The sequence below is a fragment of the Peromyscus leucopus genome, chromosome 7, assembly GCF_004664715.2.
Source record: "Peromyscus leucopus breed LL Stock chromosome 7, UCI_PerLeu_2.1, whole genome shotgun sequence".
Classification (NCBI taxonomy): domain Eukaryota; kingdom Metazoa; phylum Chordata; class Mammalia; order Rodentia; family Cricetidae; genus Peromyscus; species Peromyscus leucopus.
The window spans coordinates 12291579-12312193 of record NC_051069.1 but is presented as its reverse complement, the minus strand read 5'-3'; the positions used below and the strand labels follow the sequence as shown (position 1 = coordinate 12312193).

General features: G+C 41.6%; 1 protein-coding gene across 5 annotated transcripts in view; it reads right to left on the bottom strand.

Annotated features, from left to right (window-relative positions):
- Lrrc49 (leucine rich repeat containing 49) overlaps positions 1 to 20615 on the bottom strand; it is a 110399-nt gene that overhangs the window by 8113 nt on the left and 81671 nt on the right. For all 5 annotated transcript variants that reach the window (XM_028867330.2, XM_028867348.1, XM_028867340.2 and 2 more), the window contains 3 exons: positions 15111 to 15348; positions 13763 to 13948; positions 9420 to 9529 (listed from right to left, as the gene is read on the bottom strand). In XM_028867330.2, coding sequence (XP_028723163.1) covers positions 9420 to 9529; positions 13763 to 13948; positions 15111 to 15348 — 534 coding nt within the window. The remainder of the gene's footprint in view (positions 1 to 9419; positions 9530 to 13762; positions 13949 to 15110; positions 15349 to 20615) is intronic.

Here is a 20615-nt window from a genome sequence, read left to right as displayed (position 1 = left end):
ACCCCCACCCCATTGGGAAGGCTCCCCTTCTCCAAGACCCCCAGCAGACCCTGCAATCTCCAAGCCCTGCCCCCACACCCATCATCGCCCAAGACTCCAGCCACTTCCTGAGACTTAGAGACCGTCCCCCAGCTCCCATCCTGCCCCAGACTTCCCATCTGGACAAGAGCTCCCATCCTGCCCCGGACTTCCCATCTGGAAAAGAAAGCTCCCATCTGGACAAGAGAGAGAGACTTCCTGAATCTGTCAGCTCTGTCTGGACCAAGTGCACTGATAAGACCAAGAACAAACCACAAGGAGATGGGCAGACGTCAAGGCAGAAGTACATACAACAAAATGAAGAGCAATACAGCATCACCAGAACCTAGCCCTCCTCCAACATCTAGACCTGAACATCACAAATTGGAAGAAGCAGAAGAAAACAGCCTTATGAATAACATCATGAAGAAGTTAGAGGCTTGTGTAGAGGAAAAGACAAACAAAAAATGGGAAGAACACTATAAAAAACTAGAGGAAAGGACAAATAAAGCAGAAGAAAACAATAAAGCCCTGAAAGAAAATCATGAAAAAGCAATGAAACAGATGAAGGAAACAGTCCAAGACCTGAAAAGGGAAATAGAAAAAATGAAGAAGACACAAACAGAGGGAATGCTGGAAATAGAAAATCTGAGTAAATGAATGGGAACTTCAGATGCAAGTATAACCAACAGAATGCAAGAGATGGAAGAGAGGATCTCTGGTGTTGAAGATATGGTAGAAGAAATAGATTCATCAGTCAAAGAAAACACTAAAGCCAACAAAGTCATGACCCAAAATGTCCAAGAAATTTGGGACACCATGAAAAGACCAAACCTACGAATAATAAGGATAGAGGAAGAAGAATACCAACTCAAAGGCACAGAAAATATATTCAACAAGATCATAGAAGAAAACTTTCCCAACTGAAAGAAGAAAATGCCTATGAAGATACAAGAAGCCTATAGAATACCAAACAAACTAGACCCCCCAAAAGTGCCCTCTTGCCACATAATAATTAAACAACTAAACGTACAGAATAAAGAAAGGATATTAAGAGCAGCAAAGGAAAAAGGCCAAGTGACTTATAAAGGCAAAATGATCAGAATAACACCCAATTTCTCAATGGAGACTTTGAAAGCCAGAAGGACCTAGACAGATGTAATGCAGACACTAAGAGACCATGGATGCCAGCCTAGACTAATATACCCAGCAAAACGTTCAATCATCATAGGCAGAGTGAACAAGACATTCCAAGACAAAGCCAGATTTAAACAATACTTATCCACAAACCCAGCCCTACAGAAAGCACTAGAAGGAAAATTCCAACCTAAGGAACTCAGATACACCCTCGAAAACACAGGCAATAGATAAAGCCACAGCAGTAAACCCCAAAGAAGAGAAGTACACACACACTACCACCAAAAAATAACAGGAATGAACAATCACTGGTCATTAATATCCCTTAATATCAATGGACTTAATTCACCTATAAAAAGACACAGGCTTACAGAATGGATATGAAAGCAGGACCCATCTTTCTGCTGCATACAAGAAACACACCTCAAATTCAAAGATAGACACTACCTAAGAATAAAAGGCTGGGAAAAGACTTTCCAATCAAACGGTCTTAAGAAACAAGTAGGTGTAGCCATCCTGATATCCAGTAAAATAGACTTCAAACTAAAATCAATCAAAAGAGATCAAGAAGGGCATTACATACTCATCACAGGAAAGATCCACCAAGATGAAATTTCAATTCTGAACATTTATGCCCCAAACACAAGGGCACCCATATATGTAAAAGAAACATTAATAAAGCTTAAACCACATATAAAACCCCACACATTAATAGTGGGAGACTTCAACACCCCACTTTCACCACTGGACAGATCTGCCAAATCGAAACTTTACAGAGAAATAAAGGACTTAACTGATGTTATGACTCAAATGGACTTAATCGATACCTACAGAACATTCAATCCTAACAAAAAAGAATATACCTTCTTCTCAGCACCCCATGGAACCTTCTCTAAAATCAACCACATACTTGACCACAAAGCAAATCTCAACAGATACAAAACAACTGGCATAACCTCCTGTGTTCTATCAGACCACCATGGTTTAAAGTTAGATTTCAACAACAACAAAAACTACAGAAAACCTACAATCTCATGGAAACTGAATAATGCTCAACTGAATCACCATGGGTTAAGGAAGAAATAAAGAAAGAAATTAAAGACTTCCTAGAGATCAATGAAAATGAAGACACCACATACCCAAACTTATGGGACACTATGAAAGCAGTGCTAAGAGGGAAATTCATAGCACTAAATGCCCACATAAAGAAGTTGGAGAAATCTCACACTAGTGACAACAGCACACCTGAAAGCTCTAGAACAAGAAGAAGCAAAGTCTCCCAGGAAGAATAGATGCCAGGAAATAATCAAATTGAGAGCTGAAATCAATAAAATAGAAACAAAGAGAACAATATAAAAAATTAATGAAACAAAGAGTTGGTTCTTTGAGAAAATCAACAAGATAGACAAGCCCTTATCCAAACTAACCAAAAGACACAGAGAGAGAGCATCCAAATTAACAAAATCAGAAATGAAAAGGGGGACATAACAACAGACATTGAGGAAATCCAGAGAATCATCAGGTCATACTTCAAAAACCTCTACTCCACAAAACTGGAAAATCTAAAAGAAATGGATAATTTTCTGGATAGGTACCACATACCTAAGTTAAATCAAGACCAGATAAACTATTTAAATAAACCAATAATCCCTAAGGAAATAGAAACAGTATTAAAAGTCTCCCAACCAAAAAAAGCCCAGGACCAGATGGTTTCAGCGCAGAATTCTACCAGATCTTCAAAGAAGAGTTAATACCAATACTCTTTAAATTGTTCCACACAATAGAAACAGAAGGAACATTACCAAACTCCTTCTATGAGGCTACAATTACCCTGATTCCTAAACCAAACAAGGATACAACAAAGAAAGAGAACTACAGACCAATCTCCCTCATGAACATTGATGCAAAAATACTCAATAAAATACTGGCAAACAGACTCCAAGAACACATCAAAACAATTATCCACATGATCAAGTAGGCTTCATCCCAGGGATGCAAGGGTGGTTCAACATACGAAAGTCCATCAATGTAATACACCATATAAACAAACTCAAAGAAAAAAACCACATGATCATCTCACTAGATGCAGAAAAGGCATTTGACAAAATCCAACACCCCTTCATGATAAAGGTCTTGGAGCGATCAGGAATACAGGGAACATACCTAAACATAATAAAGGCAATTTACAGCAAGCCAACAGCCAACATCAAATTAAATGGAGAGAAACTCAAAGAGATGCCACTAAAATCAGGAACAAGGCAAGGCTGTCACTCTCCCCATTCTTATTCAATATAGTACTTGAAGTTCTAGCCAGAGCAATAAGACAACATAAGGAGATTAAGGGGATACAAATTGGAAAGGAAGTCAAGCTTTCCCTATTTGCAGATGACATGATAGTATACTTGAGTGACCCAAAGATTCAACCAAGGAACTGATACAGCTTATAAACACCTTCAGCAACACAGCAGGATACAAGATCAAGTCAAAAAAATCAGTAGCCCTCCTATATACAATTGACAAACAGGCTGAGAAGGAAATCAGAGATACATCACCTCTTACAATAGCCACAAATGATATAAAATACCTTGGGGTAACACTAACCAAGCAACTGAAGGATCTATATGACAAGAACTTTAAGTCCCTGAAAAAAGAAATTGAAGAAGATGTCAGAAAATGGAAAGATCTCCCATGCTCATGGATAGCAGGATTAACATAGTAAAAATGGCAATCTTACCAAAAGCAATCTACAGATTCAATGCAATCCCCATCAAAATACCAACACAATTCTTCACAGACCTGAAAGAATAATACTCAACTTCATATGGAAAAACAAAAAACCCAGGATAGCCAAAAGAATCCTGTACAATAAAACAACTCTGGAGGCATCACGATCCCTGACTTCAAGCTCTACTATAGAGCTACAGTAATAAAAACAGCTTGGTATTGGCATAAAAACCGACATGTGGACCAATGGAATCGAATTGAAGCCCTGACATTAATCTGCACACCTATGAACATATAATTTTTGACAAAGAAGCAAAAGTGTACAATGGAAAAAAGAAAGCATCTTCAACAAATGGTGTTGGCATAACTGGATATCAATGTGTAGAAGGCTGCAAATAGATCCATATCTGACCGTGCACAAAACTTAAGTCCAAGTGGATCAAAGACCTCAACATAAATCCAGCTACTCTGAACCTGATAGAAAAGAAAGTAGGAAGTAGTCTTGAACTGCATTGGCATAGGAGATTACTTCCTAAATATAACACTAGTAGCTCAGACACTGAGAGAAACAATCAATCAATGGACCTCTTGAAACTGAGAAGCTTTTGTAGAGCAAAGGATACAGTCAACAAGGCAAAGCGACAGCCTACAGAATGGGAAGGTCTTCACCAACCCCACATCTGACAGAGGACTGATATCCAGAATATATAAAGAACTCAAGAAATTAGACATCAAAATGCCCAACAGTCCAATTAAGAAAAAAAAAAAAAAAAAAAAAAAAAAAAAAAAAAAAAAAAGAAATGGCTATAGAACTAAACAGAGAATTCTCAACAGAGGAAACTCAAATGGCTGAAAGACATTTAAGGAATTGCTCAACATCCCTAATTATCAGGGAAATGCAAATCAAAACAACTCTGAGATACCACCTTACGCCTGTCAGAATGGCTAAGATCAAAAACACTGAAGACACCTTATGCTGGAGAGGATGTGGAGCTAGGGGAACTCTCCTCCACTGCTGGTGGGAATGCAAGCTTGTACAACCACTTTGGAAATCAATATGGCGCTTTTTAGAAAATTGGGAATCAATCTCCCCCAAGATCCAGCTATACCACTCTTGGGCATATACCCAAGGAATGCTCAATCATACCACAAGGGCACTTGCTCAGCTATGTTCATATCAGCATTGTTTGTAATAGCCAGAACCTGGAAACAACCTAGATGCCCTTCAACTGAAGAATGGATAAATAAAATGTGGTACATATACACAATGGAATACTACTCAGCAGAGAAAAACAATGACATCATGAGGTTTGCAGGCAAATGGATGGATCTAGAAAAAATCATCCTGAGTGAGGTAACCCAGACTCAGAAAGACAAACATGGTATGTACTCACTCATAGGAGGATACTAGATGTGGAACAAGGATGGCTGGACTGCTACTCACAACACCAGGGAGGCTACCTGGAAAACAGGACCCCAAGAAAGACACGGGATCACCCAATGACAGAGAAATGGATGAGATCTACATGAACAGCCTGGACGTGAGTGGGGGTAATGAAGGGCGAGGGTCAAGGGAAAGAGAGCTTGGGGAGCAGGAGATCCCAGCTGGATCAAGAACAGAGAGGAGAACAAGGAATAGGAGACCATGGTAAATGAAGACCACATGAGAATAGGAAGAAGCAAAGTGCTAGAGAGGCCCACAGAAATCCACAAAGATACCCTCACAATAGACTGCTGGCAATGGTGAGAGACAGCTCGAACTGACCTACTCTGGTGATAGGATGGCCAAACACCCTAATTGTCGTGCTAGAAACCCCATCCAATGACTGAGGGAACTGATGCAGAGATCCACAGCCAGGCCCGGGTGGAGCTCCAGGGGTCCAATGGCAAGAAAGAGGAGGGTTTATATGAGCAAGAATTGTTGAGACCAAGGTTGGATAAAGCACAGGGACAAATAGCCAAACGAATGAAACACATGAACTATGAACCAATGGCTGAGGGGCCCCCAACTGGATCAGGCCCTCTGAATACGTGAGACAGTTGATTGGCTTGATCTGTTTGGGAGGCATCCAGGCAGTGGACAGGGTCCTGTGCTCATTGCATGAGTTGGCTGTTTGAACCTGGGGCTTATGCAGGGACACTTGGCTCAGCCTGGGAGGAGGGGACTGGACCTGCCTGGACTGAGATCTACCAGGTTGATTTCAGTCCTTGGGGGAGGCTTTTCCCTGGAGGAGATAGGAATGGGGGGTGAGCTGGAGGGAAGGGGAGAGGGCCGGGAGGGGGGAGAACAAGGGAATCCATGGCTGATATGTAGAATTAAATTATATTGTAAAATAAAATAAAATAAAGATGGCCAGGGGCTGGAACCCTAGATAGTTTTAGAAGGGGTTGGATAACAAAAAGACAAGCATGCCTGTGTGGCCTCTACTATACTGACCTAGCTCAGCCTGATGCATGTCTCAGTGCATTCTGGTATCTTCTGGTCACTTCCAACAGTTTAAAGTTGAGCAGGCCTACACTGGGGGTGGTGGTGAATTATGTCTTTACCCATCAACTTCTTTTTGCTATGTTTTAAAAAAATGTTCTGTTGTCTTTCTGAGTCCTTCCAAGTGCTTTGGCTTTCCTTAGGGATTTTTTCTAGGTTCTCAAAGTGAAACCTTTCACTACTTTCTAGTCTTTCTCATCTTTGGTAACTACACTAAAGACTTGTACGTCATTTCCTCTCAGTGCCATTGTGGCCATATCCCACAGAGTTCTAGTTGTCAAATGCACTCAGATTTAGTATTTCAGCTTGAATTTCTTCCTCAATTCAAAAGAGTTGAAATACTTTTTAAGTACAGTATGACACACAGCACAAGAATGCTGTAACAGGACCCACCACTGTGTGTACTAACCTAAAAGTCAGGAAGAAAAGAAAGTACTTTCAAAATACTTTTAAAAAATGAGAGTATTTTTAAAAGAACAATACAAACAGAACAAAAACTAAAGAGAACTTCAAGCAGTACACATACATGTGCAATTTAAAAAAAATCTATATACTTTGGCATACTATTAGCCCTTTTTTTATTCAAAATTTAGGGGTAATTGCTCTTTTACAAAATAGCAAACAAACAAACAAAACCCAAAAACTTAAAACGTATCCAGAGTATTTCTAAACTGTATACCCTGTTTCTCAAAAACTGGAGTCTGCCACACAACTGTCTTTCACTTGGCATTTTCTGTTCTGGAACATCACAACCTGCTCCAGTTCCAGTTCTTTGCTGTGACCGACACCATGACTAAAAGCAACTTTGGGGACGAAAGGGTTTATTTGGCTTACATACCCAGGTCTCAATCTGAGGCAAGTTTGGACACAAACTCAAGACAGGAACCTGGAAACAGGAACCACAGGAAAACACCACAGAATGGTTTGTTCTCTAGCTCAGCTACCTTTCTTCCATGAATGGTGCCACTTAGAGTGGGTGGGCCCTCTCATATCAATCAACCATCAAGACAATCTCTCACAGACACTGCCACAGGCCAATCTGATGCAGGCAACTCTTCAGTTGAGGGTGCTCTTCCCAAGAGACTCTAAGCGCATCAAATCAAAGACAAACAGTAGGACACACTCGCTGTTTCATATAGGAACTGCTCATCATTTTTACAGCTACAAGTGGTTGGTCTTGTTCTACTAATGGACATTCACTATTTTGTTACAAACACAGGCTGTGATGGAAATCCTTGGACATATATTTGTGTTCATGTAATATAATTTCCAGAAAGAAATTCTGCTCAGTGAAAAGGTTAAGTCCAAAGGCATGGCCACTGCAAGTATGTTAGGTATCACTGAGCTGCTATGAATAGAGCCACAGCCATGGCCATGACGGACAATAGCACATAGGACCCACTTCACTACATAGCATATCGTCAAGGCTGTGGCTCTCCCCACGGTTAGCTTATTATTTTAAAATTTGCATGGCTATAGCTTTGAATGGGATCAAATGGGTTCTTTTTTATTTTATTTTTTGAGACAAGGTTTCTCTGTGTAGCTTTGCGCATGTCCTGGATTTTGCTCTATAGACCAGGCTGGCCTCGAACTCACAGAGATCTGCCTGCCTCTGCCTCCCGAGTGCTGGGATTAAAGGTGTGGGCCACCATCTCTTTTTTATTTTTAAAGTTTAAGGTCTCCTATATTTTATATTCTGGCAACTTCATTGTTTGGGTTTTTGTTATTTTCCAACTGCACCAAGATACGTTTTTGGCTTTCTTGACTCCTTAGCAACACTGCCTCCTATGACTCCTAGGCCAGCCATGCCATGCTGACTACGTACTCCTGTTATTACCACAGAGCTGCACCTCCATGCTCCTAAGTCCCTGCATCTCATGATTTTCAGCCTGTAGAATGCTGAGCAGAGACAATAATCTGCACAAGTGTGGTCTTTAAATACACTGAGGTTTTCTCTGAGTGTAAGGTGTGTTCAGCCTCTACCAACATCCCATACATGCTTAGATACTTTTTCACAATCTGACTTTGGGCACGAGGTACTGGGAACAAGGTTTGAAATATATTTATTTGATGTATTATTAAAAATTCTTCATATTTTCTTATTTTAATTTATTTGATCTGATTTATGAGGCCCTTCTATTTTCAAGTTATTAAATCATCTAAATACATAAAAAGTTATTCAGAAGAGCATAATTTCCATTGATTTCTATTTAAACTATCATTTCTTAATTCATACCTTCTCAGTATTTTTTGTATCCCCCCGAACTATTTTTGTGTATTTGTGTTGGGGGAGATGATGGGCTGTGTGTGTGAGAGTGTGTATGTGAGAGAGAGTATGTGAGTGTATGTATAGGCCAGAAGTTGACATCTGGATGTCTTCCTCAGTTGCTTCTTCACCTTATTTTGAGACAGGCCCTCTCACCCAGCCTGGAGGTTGTCATTTCAGATGGACTGGTTGTCCAGTGAGCTCCTGACCTGCCTGTTTCTGTCCCTCAGTTCTGTGGTTAGACAAGGCTGCCACATCTGGCTCTTACAGGGGTGCTGGGGATCTGAACCCAGGTCCTCATGTTTGTTTGGCAAGCACTTTACCCTCAGGATGGTTTTACTTCAGAATAATTCTGTGAGTTGCAGACGGGATTTTTATGATCAGCCAAATGCACTTGAATGAGATTTTCAATGAATAAGTCAAATGCATGTGAATTCAGAACCAAACAATCCTGTCTATAATTCTTTTTTAAAATAGACCTCTTTCCCCATATTCTAAACCTAAAAACTCCCCACTCACTCCCAAAGAAACAGATTAAACAGGCAGCCTTTTCCAGTGTTCTTCTCAATACAGCTAGTCTCTACCCAGTTCTCTTGCTGCATCCGGCAGACCGTATTTGAATTGTTTATGTGCCTCTTTATCTATTAAACTGTAACCACAGGAGAACAAGCACTGAGTTTATATAGGGCCAGCCATAAGATAAGCCTGGGGTACGTGTCTGCATGATACGTAAGTGCACAGTTAAGCATGTTCAAGTGCAACAGTAATCTATAAAAAATTAAGGGTTACCTGGCATCACCCAGAATTGAAATCATGCGGTACTGAGGCAACTCAGAAGATGCCACATGGGCTAGGATTCCAAAGAGCCGCTCAGCCATTATCATGTCGTTTTGTGTCACCTGAGAAGAAACGTTAGAAAAGGGTCAAAAATGACATTGCTTCTTAGCTGCTTATAACAAATACAGTTCCAAAGAAATGTCTGGATTTCATGTGTTCTTTGAGCACAGAAAAGGACACTTCCCTGGGCTCTGAAAGAGTCTCACTGAGATTCCGCTTTTTCCTTTGAGTCTACTTATAGTGGAGATGCTCAAATGTGACTCCTGGAAGCTGACTTGGGTTTGACAAGTTAGCTCTGACATGGAAGTCACATTTCCTGAGAACTGCGCTTGAGGTACCTTAAATTCTTACGGTTTATATGTGTGTGTTATGCAGGCATTCATGTACTTGTGTTTGCAGGTGTGTGGGCACATGTGCATGTGGCTGCATGTGTGCACATGTGTGCATGCACCTGTGGAGGCTCAAGGCTGATGTCATCATCTTCCTCAATCATTATTCCACACTACATTTTGAAGCAGGGTCTCGGTCAAACCCAGAGCTCACTGACACATACACTCTCACTAGCCATCTTACTCCAGGATCCCCGTTCTGCCTTCGAGACTAGAATTACAGGTGGGCATTTATGTGGATGCTGTAGATTCCAATCTTCTTGTTTGCTTAGCGAGCAAGCATTTTAATAGCTGAGTCATCTCCCTGTTTCTTAAAGAATATCTTAAAAAGGAATACTTGAGTTAGGCTGATTCAGAGAAGAATGCCAACAGGAGAGATTCATCTTAACAAGGTGCTGCTCGCGGGCTTGCCCTGTTAAGAACAATTTGTTCCTTCCTGGAGATGGAATGCTTAGTAGGCTAGCAAAGATACTCGAGTGCATTCTAATCATGAAAACCTCTTCCCTATAAAGAATAACAGTCATAAGCATGTACTCTGAAGGCTCATCTGTGTTAACCAGGAAAGCACTGAGAGAGTCGGGTGAGGTGACACACGTCTGTCATCCCAGCATTAGGGAAGCTGAAGAAGGAGTATATCGTCAGTTCAAGGACAGCCTCGTGCTACATAGCATGACCCTGTCCCAAACAAACAATCAGCTAAAGGCAAGACTGGGATTAATATCTGGGTATATTCAATATAAAACAGAGACAAAATAGCATTAGAATTTTGCATTCTATCCTTCTAGTACTTTTTCTGCTTTGGTTTTTGAGATCGGGTCTCACTTTGTAGCTCTTAGCAGGAATGGAACTCACTATGTAGACCAGACTGACCTTGAACTCACAGAGATCCACCTGTCTCTGCCTCTTAAGTGCTAGGATTAAAGATATGTATTACTACTTCCAGCCCTCTTCTAGTACTTTTTATAGTTATAAATGCTTAATAGATTTTTGAAAAAAAATTCTATTTGAGTTTTAATTCTATTATGACATTAAAGAGATGGAGTTTAAAAAATCAATATAAAACAGGGTGGATTGCATTTTCAATACAGTTGGTTGTCCCACACAGTGTAATCTGATTCACCAACCCGGACCCATGTGGTCCCCTCAGGAACATTTGGCAACATCTGGTTAGGGGTGCTACTCACATCTAGTGCATAGGGCCAGGGATGCTGCTAAATGTTTTTTGTTTGTTTGTTTGTTTGTTTTGTTTCGTTTTGTTTGAGACAGGGTTTCTCTGTGTAGCTTTGAAGCCTGTCCTGGAACTCACTCTGTAGACCAGGCTGGCCTCAAACTTACAGAGATTCACCTGGCTCTGCCTCCCAAGTGCTGGGATTAAAGGCGTGTGCCACCACCGTCAGGCACTACTAAATGTTTTAAATGCCACCATGGTTATCTGCCCCAAGTCAGTAGAGCAGAAGTAGAGAAAGCCCTTATCTTTGTGTAAGCAGTTTTAGATTTTTTTTAAAATACAAGGGGCCTCCATCTATTTATTTATTTAGAGCAAGTGTATGTGTGAGGTGTAGGTATCTGTGTACTTGTGTGTCTGCATGTGTAGATATACTCACGAATGCATGCACACACACAGGACAGAGATTGATGTCAATGTTTCCCAGGCTACCCTCAATCTGCTGTCTATAAGGCAGGTTTTCATTTGGCCTGGATCTTGCAGTTTCAGATAGACAGGCTGGCCACGGAGCCCATGGGACCTACCCTTCCCTGTCCTACCCAGCTCTAGGGTTCCAGCTCTGGGCCGCCACGCCTCACTTCTGCATGGGTTTGGAGGATCTCCACCTAGGTTCCAGCTCTGGGTTGCATGCTCATTCTGCTGGTTTGGAGATCTCCACCTAGGTTCCAGCTCTGGGCCGCCATGCCTCACTTCTGCATGGGTTTGGAGGATCTCCACCTAGGTTCCAGCTCTGGGCCGCCACGCCTCACTTCTGCATGAGTTTGGAGGATCTCCACCTAGGTTCCAGCTCTGGGCCGCCACGCCTCACTTCTGCATGGGTTTGGAGGATCTCCACCTAGGTTCCAGACCTGCACAGTCTAGTGCTTTTCAGACTGAGCCATCTCTGCAGTGGCCCATGCCTTTTGGCACCAGGACACAGGGCCTACAGCAAACTTCCTGTTTCGGCCTCTCCAGTGTTGGAAGAGCAGGGTTGTGTGTATTTGTGATAACAGATCACAAACACACACAAAATCTTCTGAGGAAAAGCCCACAGTTCGCATACAATTCATACACATTGTATTTACACCAATCAGTATAGACTGGTTCTTCTCTATCCTGGGCAGTCATGGTTAGGGATGCTGCTGTTGTCTGGTCCAACACGGTCACCTAGTGGCCAGTGCAGGCCACTGCTCCATCTTCTTGATGCTCATCATTCAATCCTACCTCTAGCAATACCACCCTATTACAGAAGGGGAGGTATAATGTAGCATATATGGTATAAAATGGCAAAAATATGGGGCGGGCAATCCTTCACGTATTTTAATAACAAATCAAGTATTTGTGGCACTGAAATTTTCTAAAAGTTAAACCAGAACATTGCATTGGTTCTGTTTAACTCCCTGTACAATTACAATGCTCCTTATTTCAGCAGTCCTGTAGTGATGCACAGCCCACAGCTGAGTCATTCACTACTGACAGCTGATTAGCACACCCAGTTAGGCCATTAATGAGGAAGAATCCTTCATTTGCAGCCCAGAGAACCTGCCTATTGTATTTCCAGTCCAGACCAACTTTGAAATCCCTCCTGCTAGTTACCAGGCCCTACCAGAGCTATGAGCTCTGTACCAATGCAGTACTGAAGGGCACACAAGTTTGAATGTAGGCTCCTAAGAACTAGTTGGGAGACTTTTAGTCATCTGAAGGTTCCGGACTTTCCTGGCACTTTAACGGAAGGCTGACACTATGGCCCTGGGCCTACTATGGTTGAGGTATGGTATGGTTGCTTTTGACACTGACCCCAGATCTCCATGCTATCAACAATATGCTGGATTTTTGCAGGTCTGGGCCAGAGGCAGCTGTGGTGTCCTAGCTGAGAAGCAATACTATGCCAGCAAAGCTGACTATAGTTCATTTTATAATAGGGGAAGTCTTCTGACCTTCAGGGGGCCCCACAGTGAGAGTAACAACAATTACAAGATGGCTTCCCTTTGGAAGGTCATTTAGCTTCAGTAGCAATAGAAGCATTTTCCTCGTCTCCCCCCCCCCCAATTAATATCTAAAGATAAAACGGTCTGTGAGTAGCTTGATTAGCCTTGGGACACACTCAGAAAAATCAATCTAAAAATAGCTTTCCATGAATAATTTTCCAGTCATTCAGCTCAGACCTGAGTTATCATGCCACAGCATTCACAACCAACTATTAACGGAGCAGTCCAGATATGAGCTCAGATTTTCTCCCTCCACTTTAGTCTTCCCTTCTTTATTAGTGGACATTTGGTTTGACTTCCCCATCCTTTCATGTATGCCAGAGTCTGCAGAGCATTTTGAAAAATAAAAAGGTTGCCTTACCTGCAAAAGTTACATTTTTTTTTCCTTTTTAAAATGTCATTTTCTTTAAAAGTTTCACTTCTCTGAATGTTCACAAACACCAGGAAAAGTAGCTACTATTCATGAGGAAAAAAACATCTGTCTCCTGCTTCAGATCCTGTGTGTGTGTGTGTGTGTGTGTGTGTGTGTGTGTGTGTACACACATGTGCATGTGTGCACACATGTGTTGCCTAGTATGGTTTTTTCTTTTTAATATTTTGAATGTGGGGAGTTTGTTTTTAGGAAACAGTGCTTCTGCACAGTTCCAGCACAGTCAGGTTTGTGACCGTGTGCAGTCGGAAGCTCACTCTGCAGTCCGCTTTGCTTTTCCTTACCTCCGTTCCATTTATTTTCTGCATGCTGAAGTGGCTGAGCCTAAACAGCACATAGTATTTCCAGAGCGTAAAGTTGACCACTGGGTTTCCCTGAGGATCGATTGTCAACTGGTCAACCCGACGAAGCTGTGCGAGGGCGTTGAACTGCTGTAGCATTACAAGGTTGGTCTCCTTGAATTTAAGGTGCTGCAATAAGAAACCACATGCAAGGTCTTTCGCTTGGAGTTTAAACACCTTAAAAACTAACATTAACACTTCACAGGCCATTTCCCATGGAACTCTGCAAGCGTCAGGCTTAGCAATACATTTTCAGTCACATTAAGTCAATGAATGCTCTAAGCTCACTGAACTTCAATGTGCCCAATCCATCTGTCATTGATGGCATTGAGCCCAAACTGACTCCTTCTGCAAAGGATTATCCTCAACAACCAGGATCCCTCAGTGTTATCTAAATACCAAACAATTCAGACTCTTTCAGGCTTTACATATTCTACACATTTTGTATAAACATTCATGTATAAAGGAAAGACTGGAATATTCCAGAAATTTCTAAGTGTAGGACGCACTCTGGTCCTGAGGGCTAGCATTGTCAACACTGCGTCTTTCTGAAAACCGTGCTGGTCACTTAAATTGGTGAAGCAGAAGCAAACCACTAAAACAGAAACACTGAGGCAAATGGTCGATTTGTGAACTTAAATATTCTCTCCAAATACCTGCCTCTGCTGCTACCCATATTCTTTAGGGATGATGAAGAAGAAAAACACGTATACCATAAAAGGATGCCTAGAGAAACACTGTGGAAAAGCTCAAGAGGAAGCTCACTGTATGACTTTTTCCTTATGCTTGTCAGTAACCAGTGCAATACCATGGCCGGGCAAGCTGCCTTGAGTCAGCAGCCTCAAGTTTTTTCCGTGCTGTCAGAGGACTATTGACAGATCACGTAATGAACATACATGCCCTGTCCATACCAGTTTCAGATCACGTAATGAACACACATGCCCCTGTCCATATTAGTTTCAGATCATGTAATGAACATACATGCACCATCCATACAGATTCAATGCCTAAATACATGCTCTAGGGCTGGGTGGCTTTCTTTGTAAAACTGAAATAGATAATGTGCATACAATTCCATTGGTCTTTTCTACTGCATAAAGGATTGTTTTTAGAGATATAATTCCTAATATTAACACAAACCTGCAAGGCCATTTATGGAACTAATTTAAATTCCAGTGCCAGAAACACAGCACAAAAGCAACTCCAGAAACTGAAGCTGAAGCAGGCTTTGGCCCGAACACACAGTCATAATGGGAACAATTCAAACATACTTCCCACGGAAAGTGTTTACCAGAGAGTTCGGGAACTTCATCTTCAGTTTGGGAAGCACCTGGACGATTTCATCAAATTCGATGAATGTGAAGGAGACGGTGGTGACCATGCCTGCAGTTTGGATACTCCAGTTCCGGTCCAGGCACTCCAGCGCCCCCGAGCCGTACAGCGAGAGGGTGTCTCCTTCTATCTCCACCAAATGTGTTTCTGTGACCGACAAGCCTTGTAAGGCACTGCTGAGCCCTGGGTCTAGAGACCTGCAAAAGGCTTTTTTTAAGTAAAGTCTTGAGCATGCAAAGGAAATAATAGGCTAGAACAGCACTATGAAAAGCACTTTACAGTTTATATTCATTACCTCCATTTCTATAATTAAACCCAGAGCATCCTAGATTAATTTTTATTAGTTTTTTTAATTAGCTTATAAAGTAATAGACTTGTTATGGCATTTTCCTATTCACTGTTGTTGATCCCCCTCCCCCTCATCTATCTCCTGCTGGTCCCCTCCTCCCCACACAGCCTCCCTCATGCTTTCATGTTCATGTATCCTTAGACTGATTTACCAGATTATCTGAAAGATTAACATTAACATCCAATCTTGTATTTTAGCTGAAAGTAGAAAAAGTATTAATAACAACCCACCTCCAAGTCCAAATTACTCATCATATTAACAAAAGGTAATAATTTCATATACCTTAAATACGTCATTGAAATCTTTTTATATCAATATAAATATACTTTCCCAATTTACAAATTTATCTAGCTAAATACATTTTACAATATATTTCCATAAAACATTATAAAATATTGTTTATAAAATACAATAAAAATGTTTACAATATATAACATTAAACTATCTATTTTCTGTCTTAGTTACTGAGTTAAGTGAGCAATGCTGACTCTGTTTTTGAATGGTCTGACAACAGAAAAAAACTATAAATGTATAGTTCAGTTGTAATCAATAAAAATCAAGCAAGTCTTCCTCCCTGAATAGAAACAAAGTGAAAAAAAATTACGCTACACACACAAATCATATTGGATACTCTACTGATAGGATCATTTCTATTAATCCCAAAACAGGAGCCATGCTGCCTATGAAGGCCAACCTGAATGGCAAGCAGAGAATCAATAAAGCTCCTTGATCCAATTCAAATTTTTGGCTCTGTAAATAGAACTGTAACGTTATGGGTCTGTCCAGCTCAACACTTGGACAACACTTGACGTTTGCTCCGTGTTTTCACTGAGGATTTTATTCTCTGCCCTTGTTGGTTTCCTGTATGGCAAGCTTGTGGACTCATCCTGTGCTTCAGATCTCAGACCAACTATAATTATATGTTGGCAATTTTGTCTCCTCCCCACATAGTGAGTTCATGAAGCTGAAGAACATGTCTTCACATCTGGAGACTCTGAGGTCCACTAATGGGCTTTTCACAACATATTAATTGATTATGAAGGATCTTTAGTGGTTTTAAATTCTGGTGTTGGACAGTAAGCCTGACAAATGGTTATCCCATTGGTTTATTAGATTTATTAGATTTGTGGACTGTTACACATCTGTCTATTCATTAACAAGTTAGCTAATGATATTTGTGTACTTAAAGTGAATATGCAACTAAGAAATACACACAATTATTTCATATGCAATCCTTAATTTATATCAAAGGATTAAGAGGGGCAATACTCAAACACTCCATGAGTAGTGGTGATGACTAGCCTTAGGTGGTCTTCAAAAGGAAAAACTGCTAACAGCATAGAATTAAAAAAGAATTGTTTCCATCAATTGTGCTTTGGACAACATACTGAGGCAGGCAGAGCAGTATGATTCCTGCTCAGACAGGGCAGAAGCAGCAGTCAGCATTTGCTGAACTAAAAGGAAGAAGTATTGATGGCTCACACACTCAGTCCCAGCACTGACAGCAGTACACTGCTCACTGCAACACTGCTCACCGGACAGAGTGCCTTTCGAGTGTCAATCCTGCTGCAGGTACCACAGTAGAACCAACATCTAGCAATGCCCCGCTTGATAAATATTTCTTGAATTAATAACCAAGAGGACGTTCAGGGGTATCTGTTCAATCTTTTAAGGATGCTATGGTATGAGCAAACAGGCAGAATGGATGATATGGATGCACAGTGAGTTAACAAGGCTAGGTGAGACAGAGACATGCAGTAAAAGGTGGGGGGTGCCTCATGGCCACAGCAGCCAGAAAAGTTTAGTTTTAATGTCAGTATAGTGGATAATTAGCTAGATGCTAAAGTGGTGGATGAGCAAACCCATTGGGAAGCGATCTTGTCCCATATCAGATATTTAAGAGTGGCTTACTCTTCTTCTGCTATGTGATTAAAAGATGAGGACTATAGTTGAGTGGTGGTAGCATATTCCTTAAACCCCAGCACTGAGGAGGTAGAGGCAGGTGGATCTCTCTGAGTTTGAGGTTAACCTAATCTACAGAGTGAGTTCTAGGATAGCCAAAGCTACACAGAGAAACCCTGTCTCAAAAAATAAAAAAAAATGGGAACATAAACTCTAGAGTAAAAAGTCTATTACCATGAGGAAATTATTCTGTGCACACTTTTGGCAAGCATGCTGTTGGGAAAAGAAGTGAAAAAGTAATAAGCCTAGAGTTAAGATGCTGTAACACAGTCAGAAAGCTAAGGCAAAGGGAGCTCCAGCTGCTTCGGCCCTCATGAGACACTTGGCTGCTGAGCTGCAGACAGCCTTGGCCTTCCCCGGAAGAAGCAGAGCAGCTGCCATCCAGGTCATGGAAAGCCGAGACAATTCATGATGAGCTACTGGGGTTAGCCTCCCACTCGGGCCACTGCTTACTGATTTGCTTCCCTAACAAGGCCTGCTCAGTTTCCATACAAATGACTTCGAAAGCTCATTAAACCATGTTTGCATGATGGAGAGCATCCCTGCAGCTTTCCTTGGATGAACGATAGCTGTGTCCACATTTCTGTTTAGTTAGAGCTATGCACACAGTCGTTCATTTGTTAACTCATCAAACACCACCTGAAAGCCTGCTGTGGACAGAGGGCTGTGCTAAGTCTGGCACAGGAGACTAAATCATCTGCAGTGATAAGGGCAGTGAGCAGAGAAAGCATGCACACCTTTTTTTTTTTCTATATCAAGACTATTGCTTGTAAAGTCAAATTAGGGAGTTATAGTTCCCCAAATATGGCAGCTGTAATCCAATCAAGTAAGCCATATAATTTCTAAACCAAAATGACCTCACGATGTCATTGAACTAATCAGTAGGTTTTGCAGAGGTACTCTGTGTGAGGTACTGTGCTAGGCACTGGAGATACAGAAAGAAATCAAGATAAACCTGCCCTCCAAGATTTTCCACTCTAGGTAGAGGATGGAGAAGAAGGTAAACACACATTAAATACAATGTGCTTGTTGTCACAGAATGAGTATTTCAACCTCATGCTATGGAAACAGAAAAAAGAGCGACAAGTTCCTTTAGGGGGAGAAGCTGGGTCTCAAAAAGCAGCAGCCTTTGAACTGACCCTTGAGTCGTGGGCACAGTGTTTTACCAGGGGAAGAGAAAGGGCAGAGGAACAGGGGGAGAACAGGAGCCTGACTGTGGGTAACAGCAGAGAAAGCCCAGGTTCAATGTGACCCAGGACTGCAACACTGACACTGTAAGACAGGAGAGGAGGGCGGAAGTGAAGCTGAAAAGTCAGACGCTATCCCACAGGGATGAAGACCAGCGGGAGGCTTTCAACGAAAAGGGAGAGACCATATCCGGTGAGCCTGGGATTAGCTCCGAAGTAGCACATCATCATGTCTGAGGCCTTGAGTTCAATCTTCAGCAATATGGACATATACAAGGGAAAAAGGGAGGGAGGGAAGGAGGGAGGGAGGGAGGGAGGGAGGGAGGCAGGCCAGCCAGCCACAGGTGGAGCCTTTGTAAAGTAACTCCAAAGAGCACACATGGTGTAAGTACTTGTGCTGGGATACGTGGATGAAGAGCATGCATCCTCTGCCTTCAGGAACCCACTTCAGACCTATTAGTACATCTACTGGTGAAGGATTCGGGAGGAAGAGGCTGGATGCAGGGCGACTAGTAATACTGGTGCAGTGTCAACCAGTCCACAAGGGGGCGTAACAGAGAGACATGGTAAACTACAGGGGAGGCAGCATTGCCAAGGAAACCAGAAGGCCCTTGGCTAAGCTTCCAGGTCTGCCACTCTCTCAAGAAGGTTCTGGATTTCTGAGGTTGAGGTTCCTTGTTTATAAATGGCAATTTCATAACACTGTTTTCAGAGGTGCTGTGAAAACTAGAAATAATAAAGGTACAAAACCATGCCTTGTACTTAGTTCAGTACATTTAGGGATCATTATCAATGAAGGACAACACATTACCAAGTATTTAGGAGAAGATAAAAGGGGGACTTAATGGTTAACTGGCCATAGACAATGAGGGGAGAAGAAAGAGCTGGGTACAACTTCGACTTTTAGGGAGTGGCTGGCCCCCGCAAGCTCCCTACCCCGACTCAGCCTGAACCTACAGTATGAGAAAGGCAGTGGTCTTCTGTGGAGGCTCCGTGGTTTTCAAACTTGATTTTGCATAAAGCTAAATACCTTACTACTTATATTCTCCAACTCAAAGATTAGTAAGTGATGGCAGGCAGCAGGATCTCCAGTGGAAATTATCTTCAAGCTCTTTAGTGGTCAATTTCAAGTCCAGATACCAGCTACTCAACCAGCTCTCTCTAAGAGAACCAGGAACTGTCCTATGTCTTCTCAATTACTCGAGGAACCTAAGGAAAGGCAGGGGGTTGGCTTGATGCAGTAAAGTGTCAAATTCTTAAGAGCCAGGCCAACTGCAATCTGCACCCCAATGTACAACACTGACAATAAGGACACTCTTCCAGGGCCTACACCTTTTTTTTTTTTCTGCCTTTTTTGCCTTTAGGCTTCTTATAACAGGCAAGAACAGGACTATTTCAAGTCTTTCAGATGACTTTTTCCCCACCAAGTAAGTGGTGCTGATTCCTACAATAACTCATTTTATGAATTTTCTATTACAACATTCGTGTGTGTGTGGAAATTCATTTTATGCATTATATTTTATTATAGTAGTGTTGGCTAAAAGGCCAGTGTTCATAGACAGGAAATGACCAAAAATAAGCCAGCTTCACTACATGCATCCAATGTAAGCAAAGGAAACATTACACCTAGTATTTCGCCATTTCTGCTGGGCAAAGACCTCTGCAATGTGTCGTTTACTGCTGAGCTGTCCCAAGTTCAGGGAACAGTAAAATCATTAATGGGATATACCGAGTGTTAAAGAATTTCTTTCCTTTATATGCCATGTTTTCATGGACACTTGTTCTAGGCATTTATTTATATGCCCAGGAGTCAAAGGTCATGGACACTTTAACACAAGAATGACCTACCTTTTTAGCATTATGAAATACTAAGGACTATCAATGATAGTTTAAAGTAGAAAACCACCTGTAGTATTTAAACACAAGTTGAACCACTAAAGAAAAGACTTAGTGGCTCTCTACACTA